This window comes from Coffea eugenioides, chromosome 5, assembly GCF_003713205.1.
Source record: "Coffea eugenioides isolate CCC68of chromosome 5, Ceug_1.0, whole genome shotgun sequence".
NCBI lineage: Eukaryota > Viridiplantae > Streptophyta > Magnoliopsida > Gentianales > Rubiaceae > Coffea > Coffea eugenioides.
Genome location: NC_040039.1, coordinates 49,167,801 through 49,181,205, shown reverse-complemented (window position 1 = coordinate 49,181,205; position 13,405 = coordinate 49,167,801). Strand labels below are relative to the sequence as shown.

General features: G+C 33.4%; 1 protein-coding gene and 1 long non-coding RNA gene across 3 annotated transcripts; one reads left to right on the top strand and one right to left on the bottom strand.

The window, feature by feature from the left end:
• Positions 1-4,590: 4,590 nt before the first annotated feature.
• LOC113770631 (calcium-binding protein PBP1-like) lies at positions 4,591-5,327 on the top strand. The gene has a single exon (XM_027315152.1). The coding sequence runs from the start codon at positions 4,608-4,610 to the stop codon at positions 5,082-5,084; it is 477 nt and encodes a 158-aa protein (XP_027170953.1). The 5' UTR covers positions 4,591-4,607; the 3' UTR covers positions 5,085-5,327.
• Positions 5,328-10,377: 5,050 nt separating this feature from the next.
• On the bottom strand, positions 10,378-13,175 carry LOC113772075. Of its 2 annotated transcripts, none has more exons than XR_003468469.1 (5): positions 13,005-13,175; positions 12,184-12,474; positions 11,656-11,751; positions 11,439-11,577; positions 10,378-10,731 (listed from the first exon to the last, which is right to left on the bottom strand). It is a non-coding gene; the product is annotated as an uncharacterized LOC113772075 (long non-coding RNA). The 2 variants fall into 2 exon arrangements; XR_003468468.1 differs by having other exon boundaries at positions 12,184-12,360.
• Positions 13,176-13,405: the final 230 nt, after the last annotated feature.

The window sequence follows — 13,405 nt, the reverse complement described above, 5'->3', positions numbered from 1 at the left end:
TTCTTCATGGAACTGGTTCAAAACGAGATGGGAAGCTGCATCGAAATTTCCTCATGAATGGGAAAGATTCAAGAAAAGGATGGTTCGAGTAAGACATTGGCCCGTGAAGTGTGACCCGCCTGTAAAAAATTTTCCTGTTCCTATTTGTCTTTTTATCAAGAGCATATGATCATGCCGACCTACAATGATAACCTTCCTTTAAGGTTTTTAACCTGTAGCAAAGATTCATACACTAAAAAGACAGAAAGAATTCTGCTTTAAAAAAAAAAAACTAATTAACTTAACGATAAGATACGTGAGCTCTATATCAGAAAAGCAGGATACTAGATCAAGGGACTAGTTACATTTAGCTGTCTTCTTCTCCTCCTCCTCTTCTTCTTCTTCTTCTTTTTTTTTTTTTTTTTTTTTTGCCCTCCAAACTGTTCTAAATTTTATGGCGAGAAGATTTCCACATCATTTTCGCTTAGGTCAATGGAATGCTTACATTCTAACGAGGCTATAATAAAAGTCGTTCAGGAAATTTAAAGAAAAGGATTTTTTTTAAGTCCTGATTAAGCACTGCAAATATTTCGACTTTCCACAATATGGTCTACTCTCTTCATTTTCTTGAAGTTACAAAAGTTTTAAACTTAAGCAAATTTTTAGTGTCCAGTTCAAATTGTCCTACCTTTTTAACCAGTTTAGTAGAAATTTTTAGGTCAAAACTTTATAGATTAGAAATGACATGAATTTTCTTTTGGTTTTCCATAATCTGAACTTTGACGAAGTCGACTTCACTTTTTTTTTCCTTTTTTTCGACAATCGGTATTAATTTACTCTACACCTACTCTAGCCTTATTTAAGAGGAAGGGCTCAACTGAGCCAATGAAAATCGACAGGAACTGAACCACTATTAGACTAAACGGATGCACTATACATTCATATAAATTTTTTAGAAAATCAAATATTGTAACAATTACTGAAAAGTAAAATTTGAACCATTGATCTCCCACCCCACCCCTACCAATCTTTAAGGAATTGGTGGTAGGCGGCTGGTGGCTACGGAGTCGACTTCACCCGTGCCAAGAAATTGGACGCCCTTATTAACCACTATTAGGGGTTGGAATCTCGTCCTACTCAAATGTCCCACATTCTGGAATACCGTAATTGATAAATCAGGCGACGTGTCAACTTCAAAATGACCGACGATGGAAAAGGGGGAACAATTAAAAATTAAATAGTCCATCTTCTCTTTCAACTGGAAAACTGACCCTTTTTTTTATTTTCTTTCTGAAATTTTGAAACTACTATAATTATTGAGTCTCTGAAATGGACTACTATTTTTCATTTTATTTTAGGTGAAACGAAATGAAAATGAAAGTTGCGGAGTGATGGGCATTATTTGGACTCCAAAGACTAATGTTATTTTGACCGGTTGAACCGCGAATCGGCCATGGCACCGGTCCGTTTCTATGCCATTGTTGATTTTGCCAGAAAATCGGTCAAAATCCGGTTGAACCGTGAAAACCATCGAATCGGATTGAACCGGCGGTTTTCCTGTTTTCAACTTCTCCCCCTTTTTTTTTAAGTTTTGCAAAATGCAACTATCAAGATTCGAACTCAAGACCTTCGTAATAGAAGACCAATGTATCAATCGTTGCACCATCACATCTTATTAGTTTTTTTTATAACTTATTTATATAAAACAAACACTCATATTTCTTTTTTCCATTTATCTTACAAAATCTCATTCTCTCATGACTCTTTCTTTTTAATCTTCAACTCTCTCTCTTTCTCTCTATCCTCTTTTCTTTTATCACTCCCTTTTTAATCAAACCTCTTTATTTTTAATTTATTGATATTTTCTTCCATCTTTTAATTTTGTTTTTGTCCATTAAATTGAAAAAAGTTAAAAAAGAATTATTTTTCTTTAACCCAAATTATTTAATGCCACAACCACTCACTTTTATCTCATTTTTTGTTTCTTATCAAGTTTACATTTCTATTTTCGATTCTCTTGACTTCCTTCGAACTCCAAACTTCCTTTTTTAAATTGCAATCTCTAAATCCCAAAACGTAAATCAAAATTTAAGTTCACAATGTCTAAATTCTCATAGACGTGAATTTTGTATAATTTCAAAATATTGTGATATTTTTGGGTTGGATATAGATATAATTGAAATTGAGATGAAATTTATTGTTTTAACTTATAATTTAAAAAATTTATTTTTAAAAATTCAAGTTATTAAAAAATAGTAAACTTTTCATCATATAAAGTATTAAATTAGTCCATTATATGTCTTATTTTGTGCATATATATATTTATATAAATTATTTTTAAAAAAATTCATTGAATCGGGGTTGAACCGGTTGGACCAACCGGTGTCCAACCGGTTCAACCTCGACCCTTTCACTTCACCGATTCAATTAACTGTCCGATTTTTGAAACATTGCTTTCAATCAGCATGCCCGACGTCTAAGACGTGCCATCATGTTTCATAAGATCAGGTCTTAACACTGAAGATTAAGGTTTTTCCTATATATCATCGGGTTAGCGGAGGCCTTAGGCAAAAAATGATCTATCTAAGAACGGATTCTTGGGAAGGATAGTCATATGACATCTCTCCAAGTTCCACAGAGATGATTCAGTTGGCAAAAGCAATCATTCTTAAACTAAAAATTTACCATGAATTTTCTTTCGTCCTTTCTCTCTTTGACCTTTATCGTTTTCTCTCTTTTTTTTTTTTGGGGTGGTGGTGGTGAGTTGTTGGATTTTAGGAGGATGATCATCAATTTTTTTATTTTTTTTTTCCATTGACTTATTTCATAAAAATATTGCAAAAAAATGAAGTCGAATAACAAGAAGTTTACAATTTGTGGTAGCTAATTTACTTGGAAAAAAATATTTTCTTACCATTATCCAAATGTGATGACTATGTTGGTCATTAATTTATAAGTGTCTTATAAGCGACTTAGGGCTCTAGAGACATGTTCTGATCTGTAATAATGATCAGAGTCCAACTTATCCAAATTTTATATTATCCAAAAAAAAAAATTCTCAATCTACTATACGTTAAAATTGTGCACAGGTAAGTGATAAGTTCATTGCTTTTGTAGTTTTCCAAGGCATCCAACGTGTTCTTGTTTTTTTTTTTTGTGTGTGTGTGAAATAAATCCAAGGCGTTGCCAAAGGGAAATTTCTTGCTCGGCTAACTGCAGTGCACTAGCGTGCATTCCAAAAGATTTCTAAAAGGAAAAAGGAAAAAGTGACGGATGAAATTCAAACTTAATAAAAAATACTTCGTGAGATTAGTGTTGATTTATGCATTTCTAATATTTATCTGCAATACTTAAAAGTCTAGCATAGAACTTTGGTCATTGGTTAAATATTTGGAGTAGTTGGTATTATATATAGATAGAGAACAAGATGATGGATACACCTATAAACACTAAGCATTTCAATAATTAAGGATTTAAAGTAGCTTAGAAATTGTTATGAGCGCATATATCCGGCACGTGCCTAAACGAACTTCAACTATTCAAAATAATCTATAAAAAAAAAAAAAAAAAACTTCAAATTCTCAACAGGATAGAATCCTGTATAAGGTGGCACGCAATTCAAGTTTTCTCCCCGTAAAATTTTGACAAATTTCAATAGCTTCTATATATGTTAAGCTATTTGCCCTACTAACAAAAGAATCTTTTTAACAAATTTTATTTTGAATTCTAGAATTTATAATGTGTCTCAAATCGCAATTAAAATTTCTGATTCCGTCGGTGGCATGACATTTACTATATGCTAACCTCACAAGGGTGAAACATAAAACTAGATTAGGTCACATCCCAACTGCTTTAATTGATGTCAACAGTCCTGATTAAATCAAGAGATTCGGTTAACAGTAAAGTTGTTGAGGGCCCCAAATTAATGTCAGCCAGGTTTGGATAGAGATAATTTGAAAAAAAAAAATTTGTCTCATAAATTCAAATCACCTTTTTATCTTATATACGTCACATCACAAAAAGTGCAACGGATCTTCTGTCCCACTTTTTATTATATTGCTATTTCTCCTTCATAAACATCATATTTTAATTCTTTTTTATTTTCTCAAAATTCAATAACTATTAATTCAGTAAAAAATAAATACAACAACTTCAAAAAAGTAATATATAATAGAAAATTAAAAAATATAGCAGAAAATTCATAAAAAATCTCATTTTTTATGCATTTTGATTTTTTGATTTTGTTAAATTTTATGTATTACTCAATTAATAGTTATTGAATCTTAAGGAAACAAAAAAGAACTAAAATATGATGTTTATGAAGGAAAAATAGCAATATAATAAAAAGTGGGACAGATAGTGGCACAAGGTGTGAGACAGAAGATCCGTTGCACACAATAAGTTCTACCGTAATTGTCTCAAATAAATCATCCAAATAAACTCTAGTCCAAACAAACTCAGTACTGGTATTGGCTACAGCGGAAAATGTTACTGCGAAAAGGTACGTACGTGGGGTGGGTGAACTTTTAGGCAGCTTACAATTATTCCCCAGACCCATGCAGCTTCGTGGAAGGAGAACATCCTTCTATTCAAGCATAAATAACGCTACCACATAGCCCCAGTGAAAGATGCAAAAGAACAAGAACCCAAGCGAGCCGACTACATCCACATGCTCATGCAGCATTAAATATCCTTTGCCCTCTCAAAAAAAGTTAGTCCAAGGTATTGTATTCTTCAAGCCAAACGACAAATCAATGTCGATCATGGATGTTGATGAATTGTATGATTTTGAAGATTACTTCCCGTCGATGATTCAAAGACTAGGTTCTGAGGGATTCATGGGGGAGCTGTGCAGTGGATTCTACTTGTTGATGGATGTTACCAAAGGACTCATCACTTTCGAGAGCTTGAAGAAGAACACGCTCGTTCTTGGCCTGCATGATCTTGGAGATGATGAGATCGTCTGCATGTTGGCTGAAGGAGACATGGATGGAGACGGAGCTCTAAACCAGATGGAGTTTTGCATTCTCATGTTCAGATTGAGTCCGGGCTTAATGGATGGATCCAAGCGTTGGATGGAAGAGATGGGAGTAAATGATATGTGAAGCAACTTTTTTGATCGTGCCATGTTACGTTAGCGTCTTTTGAGGTTTTACACTTTGAACATTGCTTGATGATTTGGTATTGAGTTAGATGCGCGTGTTGCTTCATCTAATAAAAGAAATAAATGATGTTATCTTGATTTTAATACTCTTGACAGCCAAGAAGCTTAAGACTTCTCTCTTCACACGACCACCATGTACTGACCAGTGATTCAAGTTAGCTTAAAGCTTGACAAAATTTGGATACTGTGGTAAAGAACCACTCTATTATCAGTCAGTTTTATTTTACACCAAAAAGAGAGAGAGAGAGAGAGAGAGAGAGAGAGATTTCTGTTCCTGGTAAAGTTTTGGTTTTTATTCGTTATGAACTTGGCTGTTAGCAAGTCATCAGCGAAATTGATATATGCATTCTGATGGAATTCAACTGATCAGATCAGATAAAAATAAGTGCAGAAGAGATGGGTGCCGTATACTACGGATATGGAAACCTGTCTCAACCAACATTACCCCAAAGAGCAGACACCATAATTTCCAAGTGTAGAATACAGGAATCTACTGCTCCGAATTATTAATGTGTAATGTCCCAAAATCTCCAGTTGAATCCTGAGTCCATTTATTAGTGGGTCCAACATTCGTCCTGAAGAGATTGTCAACTGATCTCTCTGTGGTTGATGCTGCTTCTCTGTTGTCCGATGCATTTTCAACTTATGCGTCAACTTTTCAATCAATTTAATTAGGCCGTAATTTTTCTACTCCCACTCGGTTATCGTAACCATATGGAGGATTTACTCTGAGCCTCATCTGATTCATGGTAAAGTTTAGACCGCTTGCTCTAAGCTGTTATGTAGTAACAAATATTATTATTTTCAAACGTGTCAAAGTATGAACCACTTTTCTGGAAGAGAGTGGTTTTTTTTTTTTTTTTTTCCCTATGCACCTTATTTCTCCAAGCAGTCGATACATTTAGCTGTTTATCTCCCGTGTAAATAGGGTACGTGGGGTCAGAAAATGAAACCAGAAGAAATTCGTGGTACGGCGAGAATTGGCAACGCATATCCGTAAAAGGATAATGAGTAGAATTTAGAAAACTCTCTTGTGAAGAAGGCCATAATCATAATGAGGGGGGCCATTTGTAGTCCACCTCAACAAGACGTTACAAGCCTATGTGTCACTCGACTACTCGGTACTAGCCCACTAGGTAGGGGCCAACTATCCCTCATCCAGATTCCATCCCAATGCTTGTTTGGTTGAGATTCAATTAACCCCTGTACAACAAGAAACTATCATCAATCTCGGTGACAAGGCAAGAGAAGAAAATAAGCAAAAACGGATAACTGTGAATTATTTAAAAAAAAAAAAAGGTGATCATTCAGTTTGATGAATAATCTAACAATAGAACCTGAAGAAGCAGACAACGTAATTTCAGCATATGAAGATTTTTGTGGGACCGCATTAGTCGTCGTTTTGCTTTTGTTCCTTTGGATTATTGATCTTTTTTTTTTTTTTTGTGGTTTGGCATTATTGATCTTGTCCTATCCTTCTAATTGGATTTCGTTGATTAAGTGTCGGGGGTTGATCATTAGACATCAATCCACACATCGCGGAAAATGTAGTGAACGGTGACCTCACTATAAGTTTCAGAGTCGTCAGGATTATTAATTAATTACTTGTAATTTGTTATGCAGAATTAAAGGTCATCTATTAATTCTCTAGATTATCTATGCATTTGCCTTGGATTTAATTCCGCTTTGCACTCCCCAACTGTACACTTTTCTCACTTTGCGCCCCTAGTTCTAATTTTGTACACACTGCATCCTCAATTATCGAATCTATCCCATTTCAGTCCAATTGATAGCTCCGTCACCAAGATTAACGGAGAAAATGACCGCGGCCCCAACGTGCACTTTACACGACTCTCTGCCAAAATGCAAAAGGTCCAAAAAAAAAAAATGACAGGGGGAAAATGAAAATTCACAACTACAAGACAAAATATCATAATAAAAATCACTTTACCCGTCCTATTATAATTCACTTCTCAACACTCAAAAATGAAAAGGGGTTCCTACAGACCTTGAAGCGGTAGAGAGACAGAGCTGGGAAATCGATCTTGAATTCGGTAAAGTGCGGCTGTCCAAAGGAGACTAAAGCATCAAAAGCCGTGAGCAGATAAAGGAGGAATGGGAAAATTTTCTTCAGGTAAAGATCTGCGGTTTTCAACTTAAATAATTAGCTGTACTTATCTGCACATGTAATTGGGGCGTTTCTGTCAGAGAATGCAATGGGATATGTGAAAGGTTCGATCTTTTTCGCTTGATTGCAATATGTGCGAGTTGTTGTTGCTACTGTGCTGTTCTTTTCTTCTTTCTTTTAATCTGTATAGTTGAATTTGGTAGTGGTAGGTCGTTGAATTTAGTAGCAGCGGGGGCCGGTGCTGCCTTTAATGGTGAATACATTGTGGTCCCATAAGCGAATATTATATTGATAAATGATAAACGTGTTTAAACGAACACTAGGCTTAATCAATACCACTACTAGCATTCTAGTAGTACTATACTGAAACTAAACCACGACTCCTTTGAATCTGTGACTATAGTAACCAAAGGAGCAATACTTGCTGCAAGTATAAATTAGGATACCCAAGCCAAAGTGCAGTTGCCTTTTCTGTTTTGAATTAAACGCTGATTCTTTTCTAGTATTTGGGATATAGTTATACAGACACATCTCAAGTGCTACAGCGGAAGTCCTAGTTTCATGTTTTTTCTCTTTTTAGTCTTTCTTTTGTTTTATCAAAGCGAGTGTACTATATATTTCTTTATGGACTATAAAAGTAAATTTGTTGACTTCCCTCCTCAAAATTTCCATGGATTTTCGGATATAAAAGTCTCACTGGCATGTGGGGTGAGGAGTCTTTTTTTTTTTTTTGTTAATTTTGGTGACAGAGAGTTATCAATTGGACTGAAATGGGATGGATTTGATAGTAGTCGAGGGTGCAATGTGTCCAAAATTAGAATTGGAGGTGTAAAGTGAGAAAAGTGTACAAGTCGAGAGGTGCAAAAGTGGAATTAAACCTTCCCCTTCGCTAATTTTATGCAACTCGACCTCATTAAATTCTACTTTTCTCTTGAACAACCTTTTCATTTTCATTTATATTCTCTTCTCTTTTTTAACTTTTTCTTAACAAAAAACAAACATCTTCACCAAATAATGGATTGCTTGATTTAGACAGATCTTCATTCTCGTTCCGGTTTGTCAAATGTTAATAGAGCCATCAAACCGGGGCCGCATGTTGACACGACTTGTCATACTTTAAAGTTCAACCGTTGAGTCCTGTACGGTCCATCTCGATGTACTGGATCAATCCTATCCTTAGCCGACGGTTGAGCTGCATCGTTAGATCTTGATCCTTTTGGTCGGCCCAACATCCTCAAATGTCCTCAGAAATTTATCTGGTTGCTTGAACCACCAAAACACGGCCCACCACTGTACGTCTCATATGCAAAAGGTGAACGACTTGTCTAGTACCATGTGTGCGCGCGCACGTGTATATGACTATATGTGTAAGTATATATAGGGTTAATTCCACTTTGTCCTCCCAAACTTTGGACGATTACCCACTTCAATCCCTAAACTTCAAAATGGGACACTTAAGTCCCTAAAACTTATAAATTGGGACACTTAAGTTCCTAAACTTACAAAATGGGACATTTAAATCTCTAAACTTATAAAATGGGACACTTCGACAGCCAACGGCATTCAGGATTCTATCAACAATTTTCCTTAATTTGGAGGTATTTATAAGTTTAGGGACTTAAGTGTCCCATTTTAAAGTTTAAAGATTGAAGTGGGTAATCGTCCAAAATTTGGGGGGGTAAAGTGGAATTAACCCGTATATATATATATATATATATATATATATATATATACACTAGTAAGTGTAGGCTGTGCACAGCACAGCCAGTGCCCACCTTGAAACGTTAAAGGTTAGCAAAATTTGATAGAATGTTTGTCAGTAGAGTGTCATGTTTGCAAGTATACGTAAATTATGTATATTATTGAAATGGAGAGAAATTGGATTATCAGTATTTAAATTTGAACAAATGAACTTTGTCATTTTTTTTGTCAATTTTCTTTTGAGTCATTAATACATTAATATTTAGTTAAAATATGAGTCATTAATGCTAACTGAAATTACCACCAAGTATAGCTTGCAAATTTGATGAGAAAATATGTCTTTATTACATTTCATTAAGATGCTTTTTTTTTCCTCTTTGAATGATAGCTTTCAAATATACATTTTTTTTGTCATTGTCACTGGATTTATTATTGTCTACATTTTTCATTTAACAAATTTAATTCAGGTACAAATTAATAATATACTTATATACTTTTTTGTTTTAAAATTATATGTATAATTTGTTCAGCAAATATTCGCAGAGAAATTGAAACACAGTAGAATTAATAATGGTTAGCATTTTTGCAGAAGTTTTTCGTGTTTGATAGAGGGACATCTATATATGAATTGGATTTATAACTTATCAATAAATTTGCTTTTCAAGGTAAAAGAGATTAAATTGAAGTACATTAACATAAAGGATAGACAAATACAAGATAATAGAATTAAAACATACGTAGGGAGCAAGTCAAAATAGCTAAGTCGAATTAACACAAATGATAAATAGATACAAGATAATTAAATTAAAACACAAGTAGTTCAGTTCTGAAGCACATAAGCATTACATTGTTGGAAACTAATTTTATGCATAATCATTGTGAAGGTTCATTTAAGTCTGCTGGCCAGCTGAGACTTGTTCAACTTCATAGCTTGTGATAATGGTAAAAACTGTTCCTTTAATTGCTTTTTCTCTTGGAGTTGCTTTCTTAAGAAAGCACAGGAGTCTCTTTCCTTGAAATATATTAAGTGGCAATGTTAGTTCAATTGTATAACTTTTAATGTACCATTTTTTGTCTATCATCATCTCTTGAATTTTGGATTAAAAATTAATAGATCATAATATAGTTCATAAATACATTTTTCATTTAGGTAAAAGTCTAGAATTGTATTTCAATTTTGTAGTTTCAAAGATATTGACATAATTTATATCCTATTTAAAATCTCAATAGTAATTTTTTCAAGAATCCAAAGCCAAAAAGGGAAAAAAAATGCTATAATGATTGGTTCCATTATATATGCTAAAAACTAATGGAGCTGAGAGCTGCAATCATCTGAATCTGTAAGAAGAAAATTGTTTAAAAGAAGTTAGAAGATTAATAAAAGTGAGAAAGAAGAATTAAGCATACAAATTCATCATTTGAGTAAAATAACAGAGTTTGGAAACTGAGCTCTGGTTCAATATTAACATCTTTTCTACCTTCCCACTGCCAAGTAATTCAACAAGCTGTCATAAACTTTTTAGTAGTGCTATATCCTAGACAACTATAAATTGAAATACTAACTGCCCACTAATTAGATTGCTAACTTGCATTTACTCCATCAAGTTCTTTATGAGAACGCCATCATAAAGGATCTTGAGCATTGATATGAAATTTGGGAACATCTTTTGTGATCTTCTTTTGGGATTGCTATCAAAATTTGACTTCCAACCTCAGTAGTATATGCCTTGATAGTGTTGTTCTTCGCTGTCCTTTTGTCCTTGGATTTTCCAAATTAAAAGCATGGATGAAAAAATAATTGTAACCGCCTCAACATGAGAGGCTAGTTTAGCAAAATGTGTAGCATCCTTAATTTCATTAGTGAATTTTGTTCGAAATATTTGTTTGAAATATTTAATCAACAATTACATGTTGACTATGTAATTTCCAACTGCAAAGCAATATAGTTTTTTACAATCCAAAACTAAGGCAGCATTCTAAAATTTTAACAGATAAGCAGATACGTTATATACAAATAACTTATTAAAGTATACAGAGTCATTTTTTTTTATGGCAGCCTCATTCAAAAATCAAATAGTAGAAATTTATAAGTCACTTATGCCTACGCCATAACTGAGACAGCTTATCTTTTTCAATTATTTCCAACTGACCAAAAGAATGCTCTTATAAGGCTTTAGGATATCTCAAGAGTCAAGATCAAAAGCTATACGTGAATTTATAAGGGTAAACTTATGATAAAATGTCATACAAAATAATTAATCCAATAAGCAAAACTTAAAGCTATAAATGGATCAAATAAGTTGAACAAAGCCTCATTAATTCTTAAAGGAAAAATACAACTTTTTAGTATAATATTTCAATCTTTTCCTACAATTGTTCTTCTAAGAGCATTTAAGCGCATTTATCAAGTTACACTCATCATTATGCAATAACTCATCAAGTTATAGCTCATGGAGTTGAACTTACTTGGTCATCAACTGGCTAGATGAAGAGCGGTATATGATAACAATTTCAAAGCGTATGGACTGAAAATTGCAGCATGTAAAGATCCTGTTACATCATTTACCACAAATCCCAAGCGACACCTATCATATTTTGCCATTACCTGAAGCAAATTATAAGTTATAATTGTTGTAAATGATTTACTAATTCTAGCATTAGAAAAGTAAATAATAACATTTACCTCGCTTTAACGCCAGTTTCTTCCTTGCATGATGGGCATCTAATGGTGCATTCTATCTCAATATGGATAGATTTTTGGGTCTTAAGCCAAAAGTTTCTGAGAAAAAATCAGCCAAAACTTAACATTTTTAGCAAAACTAAATTGAAACTCAGAAATCTTAAGTCAACATGTACCAAAGCCATGGTTAAACATGCAAGTTCTATATCTTTAAAGCAATGGGTGTTATTATAGGGTACTATTAAGTTCAAGCCTTCACCATAAGAATATGAATTTCAATTTGAATCATAATGAGTTCATAAAGACTATCATTTAAATAATGAAATAAGATTATTAAACAAATTAATTGGACAACAGTGGTTCTAGTTATCCTTTTAGCAATTTTGCCTCTTAGGCTCTTGTTATCAACAATACATAAACCTTTCTGTTTTGTTACTCCAACAAAACACTGTGAACTGGAAATTAACAAAAATTTAAGAGTTTATTTATATCCTATGATGTTAAGCAACAGAGGAAAGGAGAAAAATTTACTTAACAGCAGGGGCTGTAGCATGACCATTAGTAGTAGAAACCTGGGGCTTCTTCTCTTGAGCTGGCTTAGATGACTGAGGGATAATTTCTTTTCCAACCCCAGAACGCACAAAAGTTTGCTGACTTCTGCTCTCAACTCCACCAGCTCCAATACTCTTGACAAACCCATTAGCACTCCTAGGAAAAAATAAGCCACCGCATTAGCCAAGTTCATCTCAGATCTATCATTCCCAGAATAAATTCACTTGTCAGAATCACCGTTAAGGGTGTCAACAACGTTCCCTTTGTTCCCTGAAATTAAACTCTTTAAGTACACCAATATGTGCAGAGATAAGAAACTAACAATACAAAATTTCTAAGATATGTGCATATGATATATCTAAGATACATATGATGTATCTTATAAATTTTATATTAAACTTTGGAATACAATACATATAAAATATCTAAGATATGTGTAAGGATAACAAACTAACAATACAAAATTTCGACTTCTACAGTTGAAAATTCTCAATCGTATGCTATATTACATCGGCACCATCAGAATTTATGTGGTAGCTCTTTACCTGGACAAAAGGTAACTAAAAGTTTTTTAAGTTATTATATGAAGATGAAGTGTAAGACATACTTGAATCGGCAACTTCTACAGCACAAAAAAATGTAAACCAATGCTTCCAACTACTAATCTACTAATAATTAATTTCTTGATAGGATAATTTGTGCCCTAAAAAAATGTTGAAAAGAAAAGATAAAGTGCCCTAAAAAACATAGAAAGAATTGGCCGTAGAGAAAAAAATGATATAGATCGGAGTAGAATTTACCTGTGCGATCATTCTCTCCGTGTTTTCTCTGCTATCCCAAGTTTCACACAGACATTTTATCAAACACTTGATGGCCATTGGTCTCTGAGATTTCAAAAAATCTTGACTTGCTTGAATAGCTGTGTTTGCTAGATAAATCATTGCAACAAAAAAAAACAACACAAAAATGAAAAAAATATCTCGAATATCAAAACATCATCTAATAAAAAAAATAAGAGAAAAAGAAAGAACAAAATGAAGAACATTTGATAAAAAAATTTTTTAAAAAGGACAAAAAATAAAATGAAGAAAAAATTCATTGACACATATATTCACATTTAGCAGAAAAGAAGAAAAAGGAAATTTTTGTACTAAAGTTAGAATATCATCTAATAAAGACCTAAAAGGCAAAAATAAAATTC

Excerpts from the sequence above, each read along its gene's own strand:
- LOC113770631 (XM_027315152.1), top strand. The coding sequence starts at position 4,608 with ATGCAAAAGAACAAGAACCCAAGCGAGCCGACTACATCCACATGCTCA.